The sequence below is a fragment of the Anopheles funestus genome, chromosome X, assembly GCF_943734845.2.
Source record: "Anopheles funestus chromosome X, idAnoFuneDA-416_04, whole genome shotgun sequence".
Lineage (NCBI taxonomy): Eukaryota > Metazoa > Arthropoda > Insecta > Diptera > Culicidae > Anopheles > Anopheles funestus.
In genome coordinates this window covers 519,691-540,068 of record NC_064597.1, presented here as the reverse complement: position 1 = coordinate 540,068, position 20,378 = coordinate 519,691, and the positions used below count along the sequence as shown (strand labels likewise).

The 20,378-nt window shown below is 43.5% G+C and overlaps 7 protein-coding genes across 13 annotated transcripts; 3 read left to right on the top strand and 4 right to left on the bottom strand.

Moving 5' to 3' along the window:
• Positions 1-173: 173 nt before the first annotated feature.
• On the top strand, positions 174-1,737 carry LOC125765855 (phosphatidylglycerophosphatase and protein-tyrosine phosphatase 1). 4 transcript variants are annotated; one of them, XM_049431369.1, is made up of 4 exons: positions 174-405; positions 737-751; positions 841-1,302; positions 1,370-1,737. In XM_049431369.1, the coding sequence occupies exons 3-4, from the start codon at positions 844-846 to the stop codon at positions 1,502-1,504; spliced, it is 594 nt and encodes a 197-aa protein (XP_049287326.1). In that variant the 5' UTR covers positions 174-405; positions 737-751; positions 841-843; the 3' UTR covers positions 1,505-1,737. The 4 variants fall into 4 exon arrangements, with proteins under 4 accessions (XP_049287326.1, XP_049287318.1, XP_049287303.1 ...); XM_049431361.1 differs by having other exon boundaries at positions 539-751; XM_049431346.1 differs by having other exon boundaries at positions 175-502.
• On the bottom strand, positions 1,639-2,726 carry LOC125765891 (succinate dehydrogenase [ubiquinone] cytochrome b small subunit, mitochondrial). Its single transcript, XM_049431392.1, has 3 exons — positions 2,528-2,726; positions 2,165-2,453; positions 1,639-2,097 (listed from the first exon to the last, which is right to left on the bottom strand). The coding sequence occupies exons 1-3, from the start codon at positions 2,565-2,567 to the stop codon at positions 1,908-1,910; spliced, it is 519 nt and encodes a 172-aa protein (XP_049287349.1). The 5' UTR covers positions 2,568-2,726; the 3' UTR covers positions 1,639-1,907.
• A 196-nt stretch (positions 2,727-2,922) lies between these two features.
• LOC125765900 (steroid receptor RNA activator 1-like) lies at positions 2,923-3,976 on the top strand. Its single transcript, XM_049431421.1, has 3 exons — positions 2,923-3,039; positions 3,121-3,378; positions 3,516-3,976. The coding sequence occupies exons 1-3, from the start codon at positions 3,006-3,008 to the stop codon at positions 3,689-3,691; spliced, it is 468 nt and encodes a 155-aa protein (XP_049287378.1). The 5' UTR covers positions 2,923-3,005; the 3' UTR covers positions 3,692-3,976.
• LOC125765730 (myrosinase 1-like) lies at positions 3,758-6,500 on the bottom strand. 2 transcript variants are annotated; one of them, XM_049431169.1, is made up of 5 exons: positions 6,200-6,500; positions 5,242-6,053; positions 4,825-5,100; positions 4,212-4,762; positions 3,758-4,146 (listed from the first exon to the last, which is right to left on the bottom strand). In XM_049431169.1, the coding sequence occupies exons 2-5, from the start codon at positions 5,917-5,919 to the stop codon at positions 4,029-4,031; spliced, it is 1,623 nt and encodes a 540-aa protein (XP_049287126.1). In that variant the 5' UTR covers positions 5,920-6,053; positions 6,200-6,500; the 3' UTR covers positions 3,758-4,028. The 2 variants fall into 2 exon arrangements, with proteins under 2 accessions (XP_049287126.1, XP_049287118.1); XM_049431161.1 differs by having other exon boundaries at positions 5,242-6,500.
• A 53-nt stretch (positions 6,501-6,553) lies between these two features.
• LOC125765548 (uncharacterized) lies at positions 6,554-15,060 on the top strand. 2 transcript variants are annotated; one of them, XM_049430832.1, is made up of 6 exons: positions 6,554-7,122; positions 10,014-10,618; positions 10,702-10,916; positions 11,408-12,234; positions 12,317-12,478; positions 12,948-13,626. In XM_049430832.1, the coding sequence occupies exons 1-6, from the start codon at positions 6,703-6,705 to the stop codon at positions 13,137-13,139; spliced, it is 2,421 nt and encodes an 806-aa protein (XP_049286789.1). In that variant the 5' UTR covers positions 6,554-6,702; the 3' UTR covers positions 13,140-13,626. The 2 variants fall into 2 exon arrangements, with proteins under 2 accessions (XP_049286789.1, XP_049286798.1); XM_049430841.1 differs by lacking the exon at positions 12,948-13,626 and adding an exon at positions 13,702-15,060 and having other exon boundaries at positions 6,555-7,122.
• On the bottom strand, positions 7,112-9,221 carry LOC125765775 (carboxypeptidase B-like). Its single transcript, XM_049431241.1, has 4 exons — positions 8,634-9,221; positions 8,373-8,561; positions 7,528-8,195; positions 7,112-7,454 (listed from the first exon to the last, which is right to left on the bottom strand). The coding sequence occupies exons 1-4, from the start codon at positions 8,872-8,874 to the stop codon at positions 7,212-7,214; spliced, it is 1,341 nt and encodes a 446-aa protein (XP_049287198.1). The 5' UTR covers positions 8,875-9,221; the 3' UTR covers positions 7,112-7,211.
• Positions 15,061-16,326: 1,266 nt separating the features above from the next.
• LOC125765539 (putative mediator of RNA polymerase II transcription subunit 12) lies at positions 16,327-20,057 on the bottom strand. 2 transcript variants are annotated; one of them, XR_007418564.1, is made up of 5 exons: positions 19,691-20,057; positions 19,452-19,523; positions 17,082-19,375; positions 16,449-16,882; positions 16,327-16,387 (listed from the first exon to the last, which is right to left on the bottom strand). XR_007418564.1 is itself a non-coding variant. In XM_049430798.1 (4 exons), the coding sequence occupies exons 1-4, from the start codon at positions 19,716-19,718 to the stop codon at positions 16,766-16,768; spliced, it is 2,511 nt and encodes an 836-aa protein (XP_049286755.1). In that variant the 5' UTR covers positions 19,719-20,057; the 3' UTR covers positions 16,327-16,765. The 2 variants fall into 2 exon arrangements, 1 of the variants encoding a protein (XP_049286755.1); XM_049430798.1 differs by having other exon boundaries at positions 16,327-16,882.
• Between the last annotated feature and the right edge of the window lie 321 nt (positions 20,058-20,378).

The following is a 20,378-nucleotide window of genomic DNA, read 5'->3' as shown; positions in this document are numbered from 1 at the left end:
TTCAAACATACGGTTACGAGAATGATTTTTTTCTGTTTACATCGCGCACTACTTCCGAAATAGAATAAATAGTTATAGGGAAAATATTATGCCTGCATCATTTTCACAATGAATTGTGAGATAAATTGTTCCATTCCTTTTCAATCGTCCGGTTGTTTGTGCTCTATAATCAGGTTTTCCAACGATGCCAGTCTGTCAATCCACCGTAGCATAACAACTCGTTATCGTGTCATCAAAATTTCTCTTTTTGTTGTTTGGATAAGAATGTTTTAGCTCTGGCGAGGATTTTATTGTTGTTTCGCCGTCCAGTGATACGAATGACCAAATCTATCAGTTTACAACGTACACCCGGCATCGAAAACTTTTTCTTTTCACTGCTCGTCATTAGGTTCAATAGTAGCATAGGTAAATTGGTGTCTATATGCTGATGCAAGAGTGGGGAATTCCAGAAAATAGAAATACCAGCCAGCAAAAAACAAATTAGAACCATTACAGGATGACGGTACCGTAACAGTTTTTATGATTTCTATACTTTTAGCCTGCCTGCCATCCATGTGCTACGTTTTAGAAGAATTGTTTGCTTTACTTTATGTTTGCTTGTTGAAAGTGTGTTCCGTGTGAATGTACCATTCCTTCCCTCCTTTTGCCCGTAGTGTGTTGTGCATTATCGTCATACTTTCACCTGTACATTTTCTTTTAACATAAATTTGTTGTTCACGTTTCATGCTAACTGCAGCAGCAGCAAGGCCAGGTATGGGACAGATGCGTGTGTGATTTCATCTGGCACAATATAAGTATCAATCCGTTCGTTAACGTCAATCTTCCTTTCCTTTATTTTAGGCTATGTTTGCTAGAATCACCTTTTACCCATCACTGCTCTACAATGTGATGATGGAGAAAATCACCGCCAGAAACTGGTACGACCGTATCGATGAAAATGTCATCCTCGGTGCGCTACCATTTCGCTCGATGGCACAGGAAATGGTAAAGAAGGAAAATATTAAGGCAGTCGTATCGATGAACGAAGACTACGAACTGTGGGCATTTTCCAACAATAAGACGCGTTGGGCGAAGCTGGGCGTCGAATTTCTGCAGCTGGAAACGACCGACATCTTTGAATCACCGTGTCAGGAAAAGCTGTGGAAAGGAGTTAACTTTATGAATCGTTTTCTGCCGGCAAACGATAAGATGGTTCAGCTTCCAACCGCTGAGGGGCCACCGGTAGAAACTGGCACGATATACGTGCACTGCAAGGCGGGCAGGACGAGAAGTGCCACACTCGTAGGCTGTTACCTGGTCATGGTAGTGTAGACGATTTTCATGCGTTCCGTGTGATTGTCATAAAACTTATTAAAATTGTCTCGTTTAGAAAAATGGTTGGAGTCCAGAGCAGGCGGTTGAGCATATGCGTGTCTGTCGACCACACATATTGCTACGAAGTAAGCAGTGGGAAGCGCTACGGTTATTCCACCAAACGAAATGTCCATCAACGACACCGACGTAATCCATCAGCGCCTCTAAAAGCATGCAACGAAATCCTGACAGTATATGCTGTTTCGAATGTTACTATTTAGCAATATTAGTATAACGGGAAGGGTGAACAGAAGGTGATTAACAAACGCTGGTAGACAGTATCGGTCCGTTTAACGTCGATTTATTTCAATATCGAACGTATCGCGGTGAGCTCAGGGTCGAGACAGGAAATTTACAATAAATTTGGTTTTGTATTTGATTTTACGAATTCTCTTTACTCCTTCAGCACGCAGCGTGTGCACAAATTTCGTAGCAGGCTATAACTAAGCATTCGAAACGCCATTTCTATTCTCTATGTATCCTTTGCAGGAGCACCCATAATAATAATAATTAAATGTTCCACCAGTCATTGTCCCGTGCAGCTTGAAGCGACACTATTCCTTTGCTTTGGTGGACCAAATTTTACGGACGACACCCGCAATGCCTATATCGTTGTAATTGAAGTAGAACAGTCCACCGAGCGTGGCAGCTGACACGACAAGCAGCAGACCGTGCGCAAGCTTTGGTACGGTCGCTCCAAACAGAATCGGACGCACGTAGTCGGTCACGATAGCTTCCAAACCCCTGCAATGAATCCCAAGGTTCGGCAGATTAGCTACGTTAACGAAGCGCCTTTCACATTAGTACTTACCAATGCTGATGCATAACGATGCTAACGGCGATCAGGGTGTCGCCGACCTGCGAAGGAAACATCAACCCAACCGGAATAACACCCAGCAGGGCAAGGGACAGGGCACGTTCAGCATTCCACAGCGTAACATGACTGCCTCCGCTTGAACATCGTACGGGCGAAACGGCAAAGTTGCGCACAGAGCCGGAGAACATCTGCGGTTTTCGAACCGGCGTCAGCAGGCTAGCCGTGAAAAAGGGGGCCTTTGGCAGGGTCTGACTGGCTACGAGTGTACGCGCGAAAGCCATTGCTAAAAAAAGGGAAATTATGTAATGTAGGACAGCTTTGCAACAATTCCCACTCTCTGATGGAACCCGCACTTACCTGGCTTGGACAGTGAACCGCGCAGAATACAGTTGGCCATTGTGCAGCTGAGCTGGGTCGGGTGTTGAGGTGAATTTTACGCAAAACACCACACAGGGAGGCAGAATTGCAGAAAAACAAATGCGGATTTCGGTTCGTTCCGGGTTAATATTTTCGTTTCGATTCTAGCTCGCTCAGTGACACAAGAAAACTGACGTTTGGTGAAAGTTCATGTTGACAGTTGCTCATAGTTCGGCCACAACGCATAGCTCTGGCTGTATAAAAAGAGCAGGAGAATAATTTATCATCTCGTTATTAGAAAATTATAAGTAATACACAAATGGCAACAATTTTCCAAATATTTAGCGACTGAAAAGAATGTAACCAGCATTGCAGGGAATTTTAAAACAATATTGATCATACAAGACCACTGCCTAATCACGTACAATTTGACAGTTCGCAGTGTTTTGGTTGTAATTCAGTGAAAACCCCATTTGCGATGAGTAGTGAAAACTATCGTAGTCCTACGAAATGTAAGTTAAAATATAAAATAAATGCTTCAGTTGTTTGCGAACGCAACCATTAACCTCTGCCTTCTCTTTATACTATCTTAGCACACGAGCCAGGCTGGAATGATCCGCCTCCAAAGATTGTCAGCAAACCACCGGTTTCTGCATCCGATGGGAGTGATAACATACCAAGCCGGGAAGAAATGTTCGGCAAGATACAAACCGTATTCGATGAGTATGTACAGCGCGTAGAGGAATCACGACGGTCGACTGTGCAAAAGCGTTTCAATCTCATGTACCAACAGTGGACGGATAAAAAGCTTCCGGAAGTTTTAGAAAAGTTGATCTACATGTTAGTTACCGGTGCGTTGTATTTGGCTGAATTGGCCATTAAATTGATCCTCTACATACATTTCATTCACTGTATAACATACTGATATTACATTATATTTAGCGCAATATAATTCACCATAACAGTGCCATATGTTTACTCCTTTTAGCACTGCTGGATCAAGATGTTAATCGCGCGAATGCGGTGCATCGTACCATCGTCTGTGATCACGGCAGTGTATGCGTTATGTGGGCTCCAGTATTGCGACATCCGATCATGGAGTTACAGCAACAAAGTGAAGAAGCGGGAAACGATAATAATTCTATCGTGCAGCCCATACAGTAAAGTGTAGAGCGAACGAAGACTGAGAACCAAATGAATGGATTCATATATACGGGCATGAAACAAGGCTTTGAATCAAATGCTGCTTTATTAAAGAGAGTATGTTCCACGACACGGTAAACAAATGGTAAAGATCAAACAAAATGCTGGTCTTTTGTATTCCAGATCTTCCCTGTTGAGGGTGCATGCAATAAGATAAGCTAGATAGGGTACGCTGAGATAAAAAGGATAAAATATCGGTGATAATGTGTGAAATACAGTTGAACCATAACCAACTCATAAGAGAAATATCGACGAACAGAGTTTAAGCTACGAAAGAACAGTTTACATACTGATACATTTATTCTGCCGGGATGGTCCTAGTGCTGATTACGCGTGCCATGAAGTTGGCTGACCGTTTAGGTATCCGTACGAGGGCAGGATCGGTGAAGTTGACGTAAAAAAGACCAAACTTTTCACTAAGGGGGGAAAAATACATGCATTAGATTACTTTTTTGTGCGTTATTATCATCACCAGTTTTACCTATATCCTCGCAACCATTCAAAGTTATCGATGATGCTCCAAGCTGTAAAACCAGCAACGTGACATCCATCCTCTAGCAAAGATGCTAACACTGCGTGCAAATGTCGTGCATAATAATCGATGCGCTCCGTATCTTCGAGCTGGCCGTCATCGGAGTAACCGTTCTCTGTTATTAGCACGGTTGGATTATGGTAACGCTTTCGGATCCAGTTAAGTATACCTCGCAATCCCTCCGGTACGACGTAAAGCCAGGAAGATTTTGCCCTGCTCCAACCGGGATCGACCGACTGAATAATACGCGCATCTCGTTGCCACGAGGGCGTTTCCAGTGGGTTATACTCCGTGCTGTTAAGCTCCACCAGTCGGCTGGAGTAGTAATTATAGGCGAAAAAGTCTGCGCTTCCTCGTAGAAGGGCGCTTTCGGTGTTAGTAAACGTTGGCAGGCGGGAATGTGTTCGTCCCTCCTGCTCGCTGTTTTTTGCGATTTCGTTTATCATCACAGCGGGATAGTTACCATCCTCACCGAACAGGGGATCAGCAAACCAGCCAATCTGAATAATAATGATTACAGTTTTAGAGTAGTCTGTGGGACTGGTTACAAAAGACTCGTTACCTGAAACTCAATGGCACGATCGACGACTTCTTGGGCTGTAGCATTGCTGGCAGGATAGTAGTACCTTCCGCTGAGTGTTAATCCGATCAAACCATTCTGTTGCTGACGGTAGCGTTCATTGTAAAGCTGGTAGGCGGCTGCATGGCTCAGCAATACATGATGCGCACAAAGATATTCACCAACACCGGAGGCATAGACGAGTGGGCCCGAATTGCCAGTACCGTACCCTTCAACGCAAAAATCGTAAGGTTCATTGTGCGTTATCCACACTTTGACCTAGAATAGAAAGTTTAGCTTAAATTGATACCGATTTCAAGCATCACATATTGCAACAGCTAGCAGTCTGTTACAAACGAAAAGTATAAATTAAGCTTTTATTAAGCTATTGGGACAGTATTAGTTTAAAGTAACGCTTACACGATCGCCAAACGTATGGAACAGTGTGTCTGCGTACTCCCGGAAGTAATCGACAATCAATGGGGATGCAAAGCCGCCCAAGTTCTGTAAGTATTGTGGTACATCATAATGGAGCATAGTCACCACTGGTTCTATCCCATTCGTCAACAGCTCGTCGATCAGATGGTTATAGTACTCGACAGCCTGCTCATTCAACGACGATCGATCACCGCGCGGCAGCAATCTCGACCAGGCGATCGAAAAGCGATAGTAGTCAAAGCCAACGGTCGCCAGTGCATCGATGTCGCTTAAATAGCGATGGTAGGAATCGGTCGCACGGTCTCCTGTTGCCTGATCAACCACCAGCTCGGGATGGTCGTGTGTCAGAGTATCCCACACGCTCGGTCCTTTGCCATCCTCATTCCAGGCACCTTCGATCTGGTAAGCTGCCGTTGCAGCACCGAAGAGAAAGTCGTCCGGAAACCGGAATGTATCCGGTGAACCGGTTTGATTGCTGTTTGATTCGTAAGATGGTTTCTTCGATAGCGCAAGTCGAAGGTTGGAAGGAATCAACGAAAGTTGTGCTCTCTGATCATGTTCTATTATCTGCGGTATGCCGGTAGTAATGAAGCAGCTGTAGCCATTGAGATTCATCAGCACTAACAGGGCCACTGATAACAGTCCATTATGATAATGCATCGCCTAACATTAAGTTCGCCTTTTTAAAGGCGAGATTTCCTGTTTCGATGCAGGAGGAATGTATTGTCCTATTGAACGAATGGCTGTTACTCACTGATACTGCACCGTTCCACGATTGAGCGTAAACTGAAATGCTGTAACCAGTATGGTGAAGGTGTACCCTTATTCTTCTTATCTGCTATGCCGTTAAACCAGACACTATTTAAAGAATGCCAAGCAAAAGCTGGACTGTATTCAAGTAGGGCAGGTCTGTAGGGGAAGGTATGCTATTGATCTTTACCCTTGTTGGTTATTTGGGATCCTTTGCCTTCCTTTAATTCCTTGCAACAGCGCGACTACTGTTCTACAACACTTCAGCACGTTTGAATGACACTTTACTTTTCTTTAAACGTATTTTATTGTACATAATTAAACTATTTTTCATCAAATTTAGAATCACAAAACACTAAAAACACGAAGGAAATTCGAAAATACGTTCAACGTGCGCTCGTTCTGAAAGACGTTGTGTTTTTGTTTTGAAAATGCAGCCGTAGGATTGTGACGGCACCTTTAGATGCCGCCCTGTCCTTCCGTTGTGTCACATAATCACAAAACCAGTTGTCTTGACGGCCGCTCCATCGAGCGCCACGCAACACAAAACAAAACAATAGATAAGGTGGCAACTCTCCGCGTTCGGAACAAGCAAACGGTACAAAACAGTGTGCAGGTGTTCCTCCGTTCCTAGCCCGTAGTTTGTTATGTGAGGCTACCCGTGGCAACCAACAGACAGCAAGCAAGCGAAATATGTCCGCGCAATTGAACGGCATCGGACGGTGGTCGGCAAACAATGCGAAGCGCCGCCAACAGCCAGCGCAACCGTGCTGCGATAGTGAGGAATCGTCGCTGGATGAATTTCTAGAGCACGAGCTGCTGTGCTGGCTGAACGAGGATAAGCCGATCGGTGAGGAGATAGCGACCCTCCGACCGGAACTGTACGGTGAGCTGAACCACTTGTTCGGGGTGGCGAACGAGACGGACAACCGGTGCGTGGAAGACATACTGGCGGAGGCAGAACGATTGATGCTGCAGGATCCGCACGGTACTGTCGCGGACCCTGGTACACATTCGCCGATGGGGTGGGGCGAATTACTCCTACCGGAGATGGACCCATCGCCGAAACGTGACAACGTATACCGGCCAACAGTGAGCCCCAACTGTATGAAGGTAGATTTCAGTTTCATTTTTATTTCAGTTTCAGCCTTTTTCTGTGCGCGTGTTTTGTATTGGGAATTTGGTCATTGTGCGACGATCTGTTACAGTTTGGTCACTTCCTGCGCAACAATGTCAACGAACTGGACGGCTTCGTCGCCGGTGGGTTTAATCTGGTTCGCGGGCAGCACAAACCCATACCGGCCGGTATCTCGCAACTCGATCGTGTATGCGTACTTGATGTTGAGAGTACCGCGTGCCCAATCATCCGAACCACCTGCCGCCGGGTAGAGTGTGCTACCGGAAGGTCCGACCGTGTAACGTGAACCACTAGCCTGCAGCATTTGCTAAAGCAACGGAAGAGAGTGTTCATGAATTGTCACGTTGGGTGGAAATAGTAAACCTAGTGAATTTGTTTACCTCTGCAGCCGCATCGCCGACCCGCTTCAGATCGGCATGATCCGGTGGAACAACGCGATCGTACCCCCACGGGTACAGAATGTACTGACCGTAGCTGTGGAACGTTAGAAAACCTTTCCAATCCGCAGCTGACGACTGCATGAACTCGCTAACAGCTTTGGTTTCCGGTTCGGAGAATGGACCCGATCCGGCAAAGATTTCCGAGCACGGTTGTTTGGACGTTCCCTGGCCGCCCCATTTGTAGCCGTAGTTACGATTTAGATCTACACCGGCGCACGGTCCGTACTGTAGTCCGCCCCGATTTTTGCGCCACAACCGATCGTACTGATGCGAATGTTCATACCCGTCCGGATTATGTACCGGCAGGATGTACCAGTCAATGTTGCGTAGGTGAGCCGGCTGGTTATCCCAGTCCTCTACCAGCTCGTTAGCGATGTAGGTAACGGTGGCGGGGCTAATCCATTCCCGCGCATGTATACCACCGTCCATCCAGATCGCCTTGTTGGACGGACTTCCGTTGGAGATGCGCAACACCTTCAGTTCCCGGCCTTGCACACTTTTACCGATTGATTTTGTGCTGCACAGGTCCGGATAGGTTTGTGCCAGGTAATCCATCCAGTCGTAAATGTCCGCCAGCCGGTGATACGCCGTCCACGTCATGCGGTGACCTAGTATGGTGTGGGAATTTTTTTGACAAATACAATTAGCAGTGGATGATACTTTAATTTTCGAATAAGGTATTCAACTAGCAACTTAATGTTTTTAAAATATCACAGCGATTAATTCGTCTTCCTCAAGCCATTGTCGGGACATTAAGTGAGATTTAACAAGGAATTTGAGCTTACCGTTCCGGTTTTCCCACAACTCAGTCTCTTCTAGCGATGGGTTCTCGGTGTCGATTGCACGCTGCATATCCTCGATCACCACCTCGAACGGGATATTAGCCGCACGGAGGAAACATTCCGCCTTCATGATCTGCTGTCCGCGTACAAATATATCCACCGAGGTGGCATTATAGTTCCACATGGACGCATCTGGGAATTGGGTTAAAAGAAGTTGAGATCTAAGTGTAAAAAATCGGTTTTGAAAACACCATTGAAACCAACCGTATCGATCCTGCAGCTCAGCAACGGCATTCTTTTTCGGTTGATCGTCGTAAGCGATGCGCCACAGCTGGGCACCATCGTATTTGACCGGTTGAGTTGTTGAGGTGGCATCGATCCGGGTGGCCGGTTGGTTAACAACCGGTGCCTCCTTAATGCTGGGAAGTGTGTGTCCGGTGCAATACTGCAGTACCAGCACAACCAACAACCCAACCACGGTTTGGTTGGCCAACAACCGATTCATGTTTATTTAACAATCTTTCTTCACTACGATGGATTTCTACCGGAGAAGCACAATCGCACACACGGGTTTTGTTTTTTTTTGGTTGTTATTGTTCTGTAAATTGATTTCACTTGTTTGAAATGATGTTGTTTCTGTTCGATCACGTTGTGATGATGTCTCACCCCGAAAGGCTTCGACCTCAAACTGTTTGCCTCCAGTGACCGCGTACTGGCCTTATAAGGTCCGATCCCTCCCTCTGGAACTGCGGCTGGCAGGGTGAGAGCAGAGCATGAATATAAGCAAGTTTTAAAGAGGAGACAGAAAAAAGTACATAAAAAACAAACACAACACATAGCGCCAAGTATGTAAAAGAAGAGTCATGCTGGTTCTGGTTGAATCACGTGAACTAGGTGCATGTGTAGGTGTGCGGTTGTGTGTGGGCTCACTACTTTCTTTTGCGCGGTTCCATTCCTTCAACGAGCGTACGGGGCCGACAGAGTCCCGTTGGCTTTCGGGTTTGTTCTGCGTCTTGTGTTCTTTGCACGCGCGCAACAGAAAGATGGCAACCGCCTGAATCTAGGCCAAGCCGGATGCCGCAGCACAAGAACGGCGACGCAAACGCATTTGCAGTACCCTGGGACACGCGTGAGTCGATCAAGGGGGATGGTGTGTACACCAGGGTGTGTGTATTTATGAATTCCAATCATGCTTCAGCCAGGCAAAGGTGAATTGATCTCACTGGATCTGGGACCTGTATCGATTGGTTATGTGACGGTATAGAAAGGCGTGAGAAAGAATCAGTACGGCATATGCTTTGATTCTAGTTATATCTATTGATGAAATACTATGAAAATCCATTCATTGCTGGTACATAAGTATATTTTTGGTTCTTCCTTGTAATTTGGCATACATTCCGGCACACTTTTATAAACAGTTATGTATCAATCATAAGTGAATAAATTTTTTTTAATTTTAAAATAAATACGTTCCATGTTTTAAAGCGTACGTAACCGAGACACTGCTGTTAATCAGTCACAGCGTCAAAGCGAATAGCTTACTTAAGAATGTTGGACGTAACAATGAATATTTATAAATATAGAAACGAATATTTTACATTATCTGTGCTCTAAGGTAATATACATTCCTCCATTCTTTTCTAGGTGCTAGATGTTGGCTGTCGTGGTAATTATAATGCTACATCCGATAGCAACCCGCAACCCGAAACAATAGACACATCCAAATCATCCAATCTTACTAGAGCAACCAATGGCGAGGATCTTTCGGCTAACCTAACCGTAGCAAAAAACACAACATCAACATGCACGCCGCGACAGCGACGACACCTCGATCAACCGACAGCTATCAAACACGTGGAGGAAACGCGACCGGAATCACCATACGAACAATGCGGGCGTAATCGCCCTCTGAAGCAGTCAGCACACTGTAACATAAACACCCCAGCACGTCTAGACCGTCAGCAGGTCATGTGCGACAGGTCCACGCAACCATCGCCCACGCCTGAGGATAATGAATCGCACGATGAGTATGCGAGCTGGTCCAAGGAACGGTTGCTGGAGGGTAAAATTACCGAGTTGCAGGAGCGGCTCAAAGATACGGAGGAACGATACCATAGTTTGAAGCTGCAGTACGACACACTGTCCCAGGTACATCGGACGTTGCGTGAGAACTATGGTGCGATACAGGAAGAGAGTGAAAAGCTGCAGTTCGATATACAACATCTAACCAAATGTGCAGATGTGTTAAGGTGTGCCGAAACTCCCCCTTTAGAAGCGTTTGTTATTTGGTTAGTAACTTTACCTTTTTTTTTTATTTACGTGTGTCTTTCAGGTCGGAATTGCAATCCGCTCGCTGCGATCGTGATTCTGCTATTGAGCTGCAAAAAATTCTACAATCCGAGCTTGATGAATCGCGAAAGGAAAAGAAAAACCTGCAGGACAGTGGCGAAAAGGATACGAAAACGATACAGGATCTACAGCGGCAGTGCCGAGAGATGGAACGCATATTGATGCGTAAAAATCCAGACTCCATTTCAGCCTTAATCGGTATGATTATTTCGTGTACTATATTGCTTACTTACTTTGTTTCGTTCTTTCTAGCGATGTGAACAACAACTCACTCTCGGTAAATTGAATCGTGAGTTAGTTAGATAAAAAGTTCATTCTTTTTCATTATTTAAGAAACGAATATTTTGAGGAAGCTGAAATTTGGTATTTAATTTTTCATACCATCTCACGCAACTCTCATATTAATTTTATTACCCAAGAATGGTTTTAATCGCTGTAAATGAATCCTCAGAAAGAGTTAAAACTTAATTATTCCTATTTAACTCATTAATTAGTTTTATAAATCAGGTGAGTTGTAAAACTTAGTGCTGGTGAGTTAAATTGCAAATCGATTTTAAAAAGATTGTCGTGGAGATTTAAATTATCCTATTTATTCATTATTCTTCATACAGTATGGACATCACTAGTTCTGTCACAATAAAATATCAAAAAAGTTTTAATATCGGTCCCTTTATCTGTTTTTTCTGCAGTGGCGAGCAAGTCACCCACGGGGAAGCCCGAATCGGACGGCTCCACCTCAACCACCTGCCGGCTGCTAGAGCAGCGAATCGCTCAGCTGGAGGCAGACGCGAAAAAACAGGACGCTAAGGCGCAAGGTATATTGGCCGATGTGCAGGCCCGCTTTAACTCGGTGCAGGCAAAGTACGAAACGCATATAGCCGATCTCGAGATGCAAGTGCTCAGTCTGCAGGAGATCAATTCGAAGCTGAACGAAAAGATCATCCGCCAAATGGAGGAGCTTGCCAGCATTAGCAGCCATGCGGTCGGTACCACCGCCAGTGGTCCACCGGTGACGAAAGCCATCAGTGCCGCACGCTTCACGCAAACCGAAACCGCCGAAGAGCCACCGGAATGTCGGGGCCGGCGGGTCCGTGAATCAGCTAGTGTTAAAGTGCGCTCTATTTTAGTGCAGACTGATGTGACTGGAACAGTGGACGCGGTCGTTACGCGGCAACCGAACGCGAAGCGTGCCCAGGCCCAGGGCAAGGAGGACGCCCATCTGCTGGCCACCATACGCGGTATGCGGGTAGATTTGGCCATCAAGGAAAAGGCGGTACAGCGGCTAACGCGCGAAGTCGACGAGTGTAAGAAAACGATCAAAAAGCTGCAGAAAAAGAAGGAACCGCCAGTGATGGGACGATGCGACAGTGGACGGTCACCAGTAAAAGTGCGGAACAAGACGACGGACAGCTGTGCGGACAGCCCAGACAGTGGCGGTCCGCTTCGGGATGCACAGTCGAAGGTAAAAATCCTCGAGCTGGACTACAAAGCGCTGCAGGAGAAACGGTTGCAAGATGTAAGTGATCCAGTCAATTTTTTTAGGGACCGGCTCGTACAATCTGTTTCATTGATCTTCTGATTTCATTTTATTATTATAGCTGAAAACTTTACAAGCCGCCCACGAAAAAGAATTAGCATCCTGCCATGAATCGATACGCTTTCTGCAGCAGCGGCTGTCGGAAAGCGAGGAAGAGTTGCTCCAGCGTAAGGATAAGCAACGTCCCAACCATAGTAACGATTATTACGGACTGAAGGCAAAGGTATAGCTGCGAGTTTGTGTGCGGTGGTAAAATGGATGCTTCAAGAAGAATTCTTCGTTTAGAATATCTTCTTTCTAGCAAAAAAAACCCGTCCGCTATCCACACCCACGAGTCATAGTCACCTTGCTAGCGTGTAATGCATTTTCACCTGTTTGTGTTTGTATTTGGATGTGCCATTCGCAAAGAAAAGTACCAACATTTGTGCTTTCGCTTATGCCGTCTAGAACAGATAATATTATTTATATTAAATCGATCTTTTCTTTATCTTTCTTCTCTCTCTCTCTTTTTTCTCTCTTTTTCTCTCTTTATCTCGAAAAATCGTTTCATCGTGTATAATCTGTTTTGTCCCACGGTCAACCGTTCCCTTGTGCTTTTGTGTTCGAGTTACCGATTTCGCTTCAACTTCTCGCCTTTATACTCTTTACACATAATTAACTGTTCTGTTTTGTTACAAAACATGGCACGCTAGCGAAAGCGCACTTTGAAACGGGTTGTACCACGGCAAGGGCAAATTTTGACCCGGAAATGTTGGCTATCGGTCGGTCATAATTCACACTATAAAGCATTGGTTCAGCACCTGCTGAAAAATGAGTTTTACTGTACGAAATCGAATATGCTGCTGCGACAGCACAATGGTGCTGACAATAAGCTTAAATTATAATTATCAAAATCGAAAACAAACAATTAGTGCGTTACTCTTAAAGAGAGATTTGCCCCTGCCAGGGTCAAACACAACCGTTAAACATGTTATGAGTAGCATAACCAAACCATTAGGTTATCAGGTCAGTTGCGTCCAAAGTCTTAGAAGGTAGTAAAATTAGATATTGAGGAAAAAAAAACACACACCGTATTTTAGCGACATTGCAATAGAGTTAAAGATCTTTGTAGCAAATAGAAGTATCGTTAAAATACGGTCCTTGTTGCACTCAGTTTGCTACGATTAAATTTTTCATTTCGCTTTTGAATTTTGGTTGCTTTAGTCGACCGAATGGTGTGCATCATATGCATTTCTCATCCATACGACAGCATCCAGCGACCAGCAGTTCGAAGGAAGCGCAAAGAGATTGAATACTATTGCTAATTGCTATTTCTTTATTCCTCTTTCTCTCTTTCTATTTCTTTCTCACTGTTTTTTCGTACCATCCGGCGCTGGAAATATGTCCATACATTGTGCATCGATGGAAAATCATTTGTTTTGTTGTTGTTTCTTTCTTATTCTCCAGGTCGCATACTTAGAACGGCGCCATACCGAGCGTGAGCAACGTCTTCTAATGTTGGTAGAAGCGTTAAGCAAATAAATGTCCGCTCGGCTCGCGTTCGTGGATGTGCAGTCCATGTTGGATGTTGCATATAGTAGGGATGTACTACCGCGTAACCTGATCCCCATTCTAGTCAATGCATAGTCCCCGACACGTGGCGGTACCCTTTTTGGTGCCGGGCCTTCGACATGCGGTGTGATGTTGATTTAGGTGCAACGCGCATAGATTTGTGTTAAATAAGAGTTTTATGCGTATATATGTATGTGTGCGTGTGTGTTTGTGTGTGTGACTGCATGTATTAAGTTCTTGTATTCTCAGCAAGACGATTCTACCATCGAACGGTTTTCTGGCTAATGTTCAACAAAGATGAAAGAGGAAACTCTCATAACAAAAATGACTACATTTTAATTGTAGTATAATGTATTAATGTTTGCAACTCTCGACAAGCCGAACAAGGTGACGGTAAATGACAAACTATAACATAGCAATATGTTTTAATTGAAAAAAAATCAATCACTAATAGTACGTCTTTTTCCTCTCATAATAGAAATCGTAATACACTGTTGATCAGTTTCTATAGCCTGGTCTTAATCACGTCATGAAAAATGCACATAACAATCGAACCCGTTAATACTCCTTTAAAGGTAGTGTAAAAAGAAGTTGGGTAGTGTTGGAAGGTTAAGACTGAGGGTCGAGTTTTCTAAATTCATTAACTAATATTCTTCTTGGTAAGTTTTTCGGTCCGCTTGGCTGGTAATTGCTGCAACCAAGAATGGACTGTAGAAAGGCTACAGAAATAGAAGCAACAGTGTATAGATGGATCCCCGATTGTTGGGACAGTATATTGTTTATTCTTATATGTTTTATCCAGTAGGCGAAAAAAGAGTAGAAAAGCAAACATATATTTTAAAACTTTTATTTATAACTCCACAAGACCACATTTATAGATCAATCAAATTATCATATTAGTTCCATTTGTTTAGAGCCGGAGTCTGTTCATAATTCGCGCGTTTGTTTCTCTTTTTTTATAATATTGGTTACTTTTCATATGCCTATGTATATTTCTGGAAGATTGAGTCGTGCACTAAAACCGCGCCTAGGGTTGTAGAGAAGTGCAAATGTTTTCGATAACATAAATCGGTTTTATCTATAAAGTAAGCAACACACGTTTGTGTTGGATTCAAACTAAAAAAGTAAATAGTTTGGAATGAAAAGTTACGAATCACAAAAAAATAAGCCATGAAAATAAAAACATGTTAGCCGTAGTTGTATAGACATTTAAATTGACCAATAAAATAACACAAAGATACTATCACAAATTTATGAACACGACGTTGTTACATTTTTTGACCAATACGTATGTACGAATGTTGGGAAGAATGAATTAAACTGATCAATTGCTAGAAATAAAAATTGTAATAATAATATCCCTTCAGGTGTAACTCCGGTTTGTGTTTGCATAGTTTGGCACTAAGCCTTACATACACTAGACAGATATTGCATTCTCAAACACAGTGTTTAGTTCGCGCCGCATGCCATATTACATGCGAGTGTAATATTAGTTTATTTATTTATTCTTTGTATATTCATCATACAAATTCATTCCAATATAATGCGCAATAACTATACTTAGCACTTTTGAGAAGAAAAAAAAATATAATTTTAATGTCGTATGTTTTGAAAATTGGCCTAAAAATTATTGTACGGATTGTTTATTATTTTTGTGTTTATACATATGCTTTTATTTTTATTATACCACATAAAATGCATTTGGTTAACTAGAAAGCTTTCAATCCTCCCCAAAAACAGTCACTGCATCTCTGCACCTTACTTTCAGGGTAGGAGTGTTTAGGCCATTTGTTCTGTTTACGATAGAAGACTTTGCATGCTTACAATATTACACATAGTTACGTGTCGTATGTCCAATCCTTTCATTATATTCCTTTCATTTAATATTTATTCTTTAAGATTTATTTCTTATATTTTTTCTATCTTATTAGTTCAATTTTCTTTTCATGTAATTAGATAATTTCATTCGTTTTCTCTCCCCAATCTTACAATCTAGTCTTACAATCTATTCAATCAGCAGAATAGCGAGGTTCATTTTCCACGCATATCTAGATATGAGAGATTTGGGTACCCACGCAGCATTTCCATTTACACTCTTCAAAATTGCATTACTTTAATGTACACATTTTAATTCCTCTAATATATAGCATATGCCATTCATTATTTTACTATCACTTATACCATGTGAGTTTCAATTTCATCTTTCCCTAATCCCACCATTATAATATTTAGATATTAAAACTAAAATATTCTTAATATGGAACTTCCAGTTTGCAGCCTTACTAGACAGTAAAACACCTCCTCACTTAGTGAGGAAAACTCCCATTCACTTTTTTCTGTTGTACTGCGTAGTGTAGTGAAAGCAATAATATACCGGTTTAGCATATGTTTCGTGACCAGTTGGATGAGCAGTTGGGCAATAAATTAAATACACCTGACTTTCTATTTTGAATTTGACAATGTATTGAAGCAGGTTTGCAAAAAAAAAAAAACAATTTTCCATTCCAGTTGCCATCCATGTAAGTTTCTAAGTGCTTCTTTTCATTCTTCAGCTCATCACCCTCACCGTTAGTATTATATTCTGTAGTTTAAAAAGAAAATATTTCATAACAACAAAACAACACTCAAATGCACGTCCATACCTTAGTTATCCCTATTTCACCAAAAGAACGATCTACCTGAAATAAAAAATTAATTGTTAATTTCAAATTTTACATTAGCTGCAAATGTTAGTAATATCGATTGTTCAATCTTAAATCCAATCACACACTGATTTTGCTTAGTATACAGCAAATTTAAATCTAACAGCAGCAATTGCCCACTGCACTATCGCTATGCACGCGATCGGTTTAGCTTAGCATACAGCGAATTTAAAGCTAACAGCTGCAATTGTTCACTGCTTCGCACCACCATTACGACTAACTAACGCTATCCATCCGATCCGCATTAGTTAGAGTCATTAGTTTTTCCTCGATGCACGTCGCTTCATGGAACTACTGCATTGCGGACAGTACCACTTTCCCTTCGGAGACGAGCTAATATTAACGCAAGGATAATGGAACCACTCGAACGGACACTGCAATAGGTAGAAAGATAGAACATTTAAAAAGAAATCGACCCAACCAATACAGCAATACAACACCGAGCAACCGAGCTTCAGTGTCGTTTTAAAAAATGCTGATGCTTTCGGTAACAAAAGAACTAAATACGATCGTAAAGCCAAAAGTAAGGATGCAAATAAGTTCGTGTAAAGGTATCGGTATAGGTACACTTACATCTTCATTATCACATGCAACCATGTCACCGTAGGAAACTTGGTTGCAGAGACAATACCGTGGTTCGTTCGGATCGAACCATTCGCCTTCCGCCGTCTGGTCGAGATTAACCGCCGGTTCGGTACTGCTGGTACTGTTGTTGCTAGCGTTACTAGTGCTCGGTGTGGGATTGGTCGAAATAAGTGTGTTCATGAAGGAGGATACGTTAACGACTGTAGCGCTAGTGGTCGGTTGTGTGACGCTGGTTAAAAATGGCGGTTGCTGTTGTTGCAGCTGCTGCTGATGTAGCGATTGTGGAAGGACTTGTACAGTCTGCTGTCCAGCGTGTTGCTGCAACAGCTGCTGCTGCTGCTGCTGCTGCTTATTTTGCAACTGCATCTGCTGTTGCTGCTGTTGTAGCAGCTGCTGCTGGGCAACCTGCAACTGAGGCTGCTGTTGCAAAATAAGCTGCCGTTGCTGTTGTAGCACCTGTTGCGGCTGTTGTTGCAACACCTGTTGCGACTGCTGCTGTTGTGACAATTGCTGCTGTTGAGACAGCTGCTGCTGCATCGTTTGCTGTAACTGCATATCTTTGTGTTGGTGATCCAACAGCTGATGCTGTTGCTGCACCGGTAGCTGTTGTATATGCTGCACTACCTGTTGCTGGACAAGATGCTGCTGCTGTGGCGGCTGTGCTTGATGTTGGAACGACGTGTGCTGTACCGACTTCAGTTGTTGTAGTTGCTGTTGCTTCTGCTGTGACTGGGCTTGTAGCAGCTGTTGGTGAGGAACGGTGTGCAGCTGGGATTGCTGCTGTAGTAGCTGCGGTCGCTGTAGTTGCTGCTGTTGCTGAAGATGTTGGGTTTGCATTGATTGCTGTAATTGTTGCGGCTGCAGGTGGCGCGGCATCCGATGCTGGGCCGACACGAGTTGAACAGGTTTGTGCGATTGATTGATGATTTGATGCTGCTGTTGTGCAGGTATCAGCTGCTGCTTTACACATGTTTGGGTTTGATTTTGCGTTAGAGAAATTTGCTGCATAACAGGCTGCAGCTGATGTTGCAATGTAACGGGAGTATTAGCATGAATAAGCAACTGCTGAGATTGGACTGGAATTTGATGATTAAGTGAATGCTGTTGTATAAAAGACGATTGTTGTGGTTGCTGCTGCTGCTGTTGTTGTTGCTGCTGCTGCTGCTGTTGCTGGTTCGAATGTTGTTGTACCGGTGTTGAATTTACTTGAACAGACGATAACGAAATTGAAGGCGAGCTAGAAAGTGTTTGAACGTTCGGCGAGGGTGAGGACAAAATAGAAGCTATAGATGATGCATTTACCAACATCGTAGAATTTGTACGCAAATTACCACATCCTAGTGACGTACCAACAGTTTTCTTTTTCTGACGACGCTGATTGGAAAACGCTGTCGACTCCCGTTCGACAGCTTGCAACGCGTTATGCGTCGCACCGGCTAACTCGCTGTTGAGCAGTAGCTCGTGCGATCCAACACCACCGATAGCTTCATATGATGCCTTCAAGCTCGCCGTCCGACGTCCCTGTTGCATCTGTTGCGTCTGTGCTATGGCCTGGCTGGCAGCAGCCACGATCGCGTTTCCAGCACCGCACGTCTGCAGATTGTAGGTAGCGGCGACGGTAGCCGTACTTTGAGACGCATTCATCACCGGTACTGCTTGGGGACAGGCGACGGTGTTGATGGGACTAGCAACCGTTCCAATACCTCCGACGCCAGCCACACCAGCAAGGACGGTGCCAACTACAGCTCCTCCCGGAGTCAGGCCAGCGGGAGTGTTGGGACGGATGTTACTATTGTTGAGCGGCTTTGATGATCCAGCCAAAGTCCGTTTCTCCATCGACGACATCGGTACGCCCGTAGCCACGCTGTAACGCCGTTTTTCAGCTTTCAGCTTGTAGCGACTGTCCGAGCGACTGGCATGACTCGATCCGTGCGAGTTTTGTGTGTCGTAGAACCGATTTTCCTTCTGGTTCGTACCTCCGTTGCTCGTCATGCTGTCCAGCTCAAGAGAACGCTTCTCCAGTATCTCCGTAATGCCGTTATGGTCGGCTTCCAGCTCACACTTGAATTTGTCTAGCTCGGTATCGAGACGTCGCAGATAACGTTCCACTAGATCGTACATCTGTCCAGCCAGCTGAATCTTTTCATCCGAATCGTCCAGCACTCGGTAGTAATTGTTGCGAATCGAATCAAATTCGACGTCAGCCGTCGGAGATGAAATTTCTCCACGGCGACATTGCTGGAACAGCATGCGCACACGTTTATCTAGCGCATCCGTATTGTCTGAAATACGGTTGCAAATAATGGAAGAGTTGTCAGTATGTGCATGTCTAGCTTTTCGTAAATATTCACCACTTACTTTGGACGCTTAGATCCATCTCACGCATCTCAGTAAATCTGTCACGCAATTCTTGCGGCAAATGCTCGATCACTGAATCGAAAGAACAAATAAATATTATTAACAATCATTTGTTCCCTCTGAAAATCTGAAAGCCATCATTGTAGAAGATACAGCGTACGATGCGGTGTATCTGCCCTGCTTTTCGGCGTCGACATTTGCTGCCCATCAACAGCAGAACATTCGATATTCCTACTTACTCTCTAAATAATCTTCGAGGTATAGCATATCGTGGCCGTTCTCTTAGCCGCGTTCTATTTACCAGCACAGTGCAATTCTGAACAAACTTTACCGAAATTACAATGAAATAACTGCGTTTAGCAAATGTGCTGAATGCTTTTTCACTTTTCTTTTTCCGTTTCCCTTCCGATGACGGTAGATGACAGTTCTTTCGTTCAGTCAGGTCAGTTTCAGTTCAGCTGTCAATGTACAACGTAAAAATGAGGAAATTTACGGATGGAAAGTTTATATTTTCCTCAAATATCATATGTATTAAATAATTTATCAAAAGAACGCAACGAAAATATACGATAATATAGTGGAAGTTGGTCTGCGGAAGCCACATCCAATGTTTAAACTAGATATCAATAATATAAAAAAACCATGTTCAGCAAAATAATAATTGAACAAAAAAATATTAAAAAACAAAATCCCTTCGGTACAAGGGCGTTATTATATTAATTATTAATTATATTATTATTATTATTATTAATATTGGCAAGTAAAACCCAACATTAGATGGCAATATTTTCCCTTAGCTAATAACCCTTTTATCCGAGTATACCCGGAATAAGCCAAAGGACAAGGAGGAAATGCCTTATGAAAATTGTAATTACTTCAGTCCTACGTGTAATATAAATAAATATATAATAACCCTTTTGCTTAACT

Excerpts from the sequence above, each read along its gene's own strand:
- LOC125765548 (XM_049430832.1), top strand. The coding sequence starts at position 6,703 with ATGTCCGCGCAATTGAACGGCATCGGACGGTGGTCGGCAAACAATGCG. Across the intron at positions 10,917-11,407 it reads CTCCATTTCAGCCTTAATCG|TGGCGAGCAAGTCACCCACG; the intron begins GTATGATTATTT and ends TTTTTTCTGCAG. Across the intron at positions 12,479-12,947 it reads ATTACGGACTGAAGGCAAAG|CGAAAGCGCACTTTGAAACG; the intron begins GTATAGCTGCGA and ends ATGGCACGCTAG.
- LOC125765900 (XM_049431421.1), top strand. The coding sequence starts at position 3,006 with ATGAGTAGTGAAAACTATCGTAGTCCTACGAAAT. Across the intron at positions 3,040-3,120 it reads CTATCGTAGTCCTACGAAAT|CACACGAGCCAGGCTGGAAT; the intron begins GTAAGTTAAAAT and ends ATACTATCTTAG. Across the intron at positions 3,379-3,515 it reads GATCTACATGTTAGTTACCG|CACTGCTGGATCAAGATGTT; the intron begins GTGCGTTGTATT and ends TACTCCTTTTAG.
- LOC125765730 (XM_049431161.1), bottom strand. The coding sequence starts at position 5,919 with ATGCATTATCATAATGGACTGTTATCAGTGGCCCTGTTAGTGCTGATG. Across the intron at positions 4,763-4,824 it reads ATCGTGCCATTGAGTTTCAG|ATTGGCTGGTTTGCTGATCC; the intron begins GTAACGAGTCTT and ends ATTATTATTCAG. Across the intron at positions 4,147-4,211 it reads GAATGGTTGCGAGGATATAG|TGAAAAGTTTGGTCTTTTTT; the intron begins GTAAAACTGGTG and ends TTCCCCCCTTAG.
- LOC125765855 (XM_049431346.1), top strand. Across the intron at positions 1,303-1,369 it reads TAGGCTGTTACCTGGTCATG|AAAAATGGTTGGAGTCCAGA; the intron begins GTAGTGTAGACG and ends TGTCTCGTTTAG.
- LOC125765891 (XM_049431392.1), bottom strand. The coding sequence starts at position 2,567 with ATGGCCAACTGTATTCTGCGCGGTTCACTGTCCAAGCCAG. Across the intron at positions 2,454-2,527 it reads CGGTTCACTGTCCAAGCCAG|CAATGGCTTTCGCGCGTACA; the intron begins GTAAGTGCGGGT and ends CCCTTTTTTTAG. Across the intron at positions 2,098-2,164 it reads ATCGTTATGCATCAGCATTG|GGGTTTGGAAGCTATCGTGA; the intron begins GTAAGTACTAAT and ends GATTCATTGCAG.
- LOC125765775 (XM_049431241.1), bottom strand. The coding sequence starts at position 8,874 with ATGAATCGGTTGTTGGCCAACCAAACCGTGGTTGGGTTGTTGGTTGTG. Across the intron at positions 8,562-8,633 it reads TGAGCTGCAGGATCGATACG|ATGCGTCCATGTGGAACTAT; the intron begins GTTGGTTTCAAT and ends CCCAATTCCCAG. Across the intron at positions 8,196-8,372 it reads GTTGTGGGAAAACCGGAACG|GTCACCGCATGACGTGGACG; the intron begins GTAAGCTCAAAT and ends ACACCATACTAG.
- LOC125765539 (XM_049430798.1), bottom strand. The coding sequence starts at position 19,718 with ATGCTATACCTCGAAGATTATTTAGAGA. Across the intron at positions 19,524-19,690 it reads CCTCGAAGATTATTTAGAGA|TGATCGAGCATTTGCCGCAA; the intron begins GTAAGTAGGAAT and ends CTTTCGATTCAG. Across the intron at positions 16,883-17,081 it reads TTGCATGTGATAATGAAGAT|TGTCCGTTCGAGTGGTTCCA; the intron begins GTAAGTGTACCT and ends TACCTATTGCAG.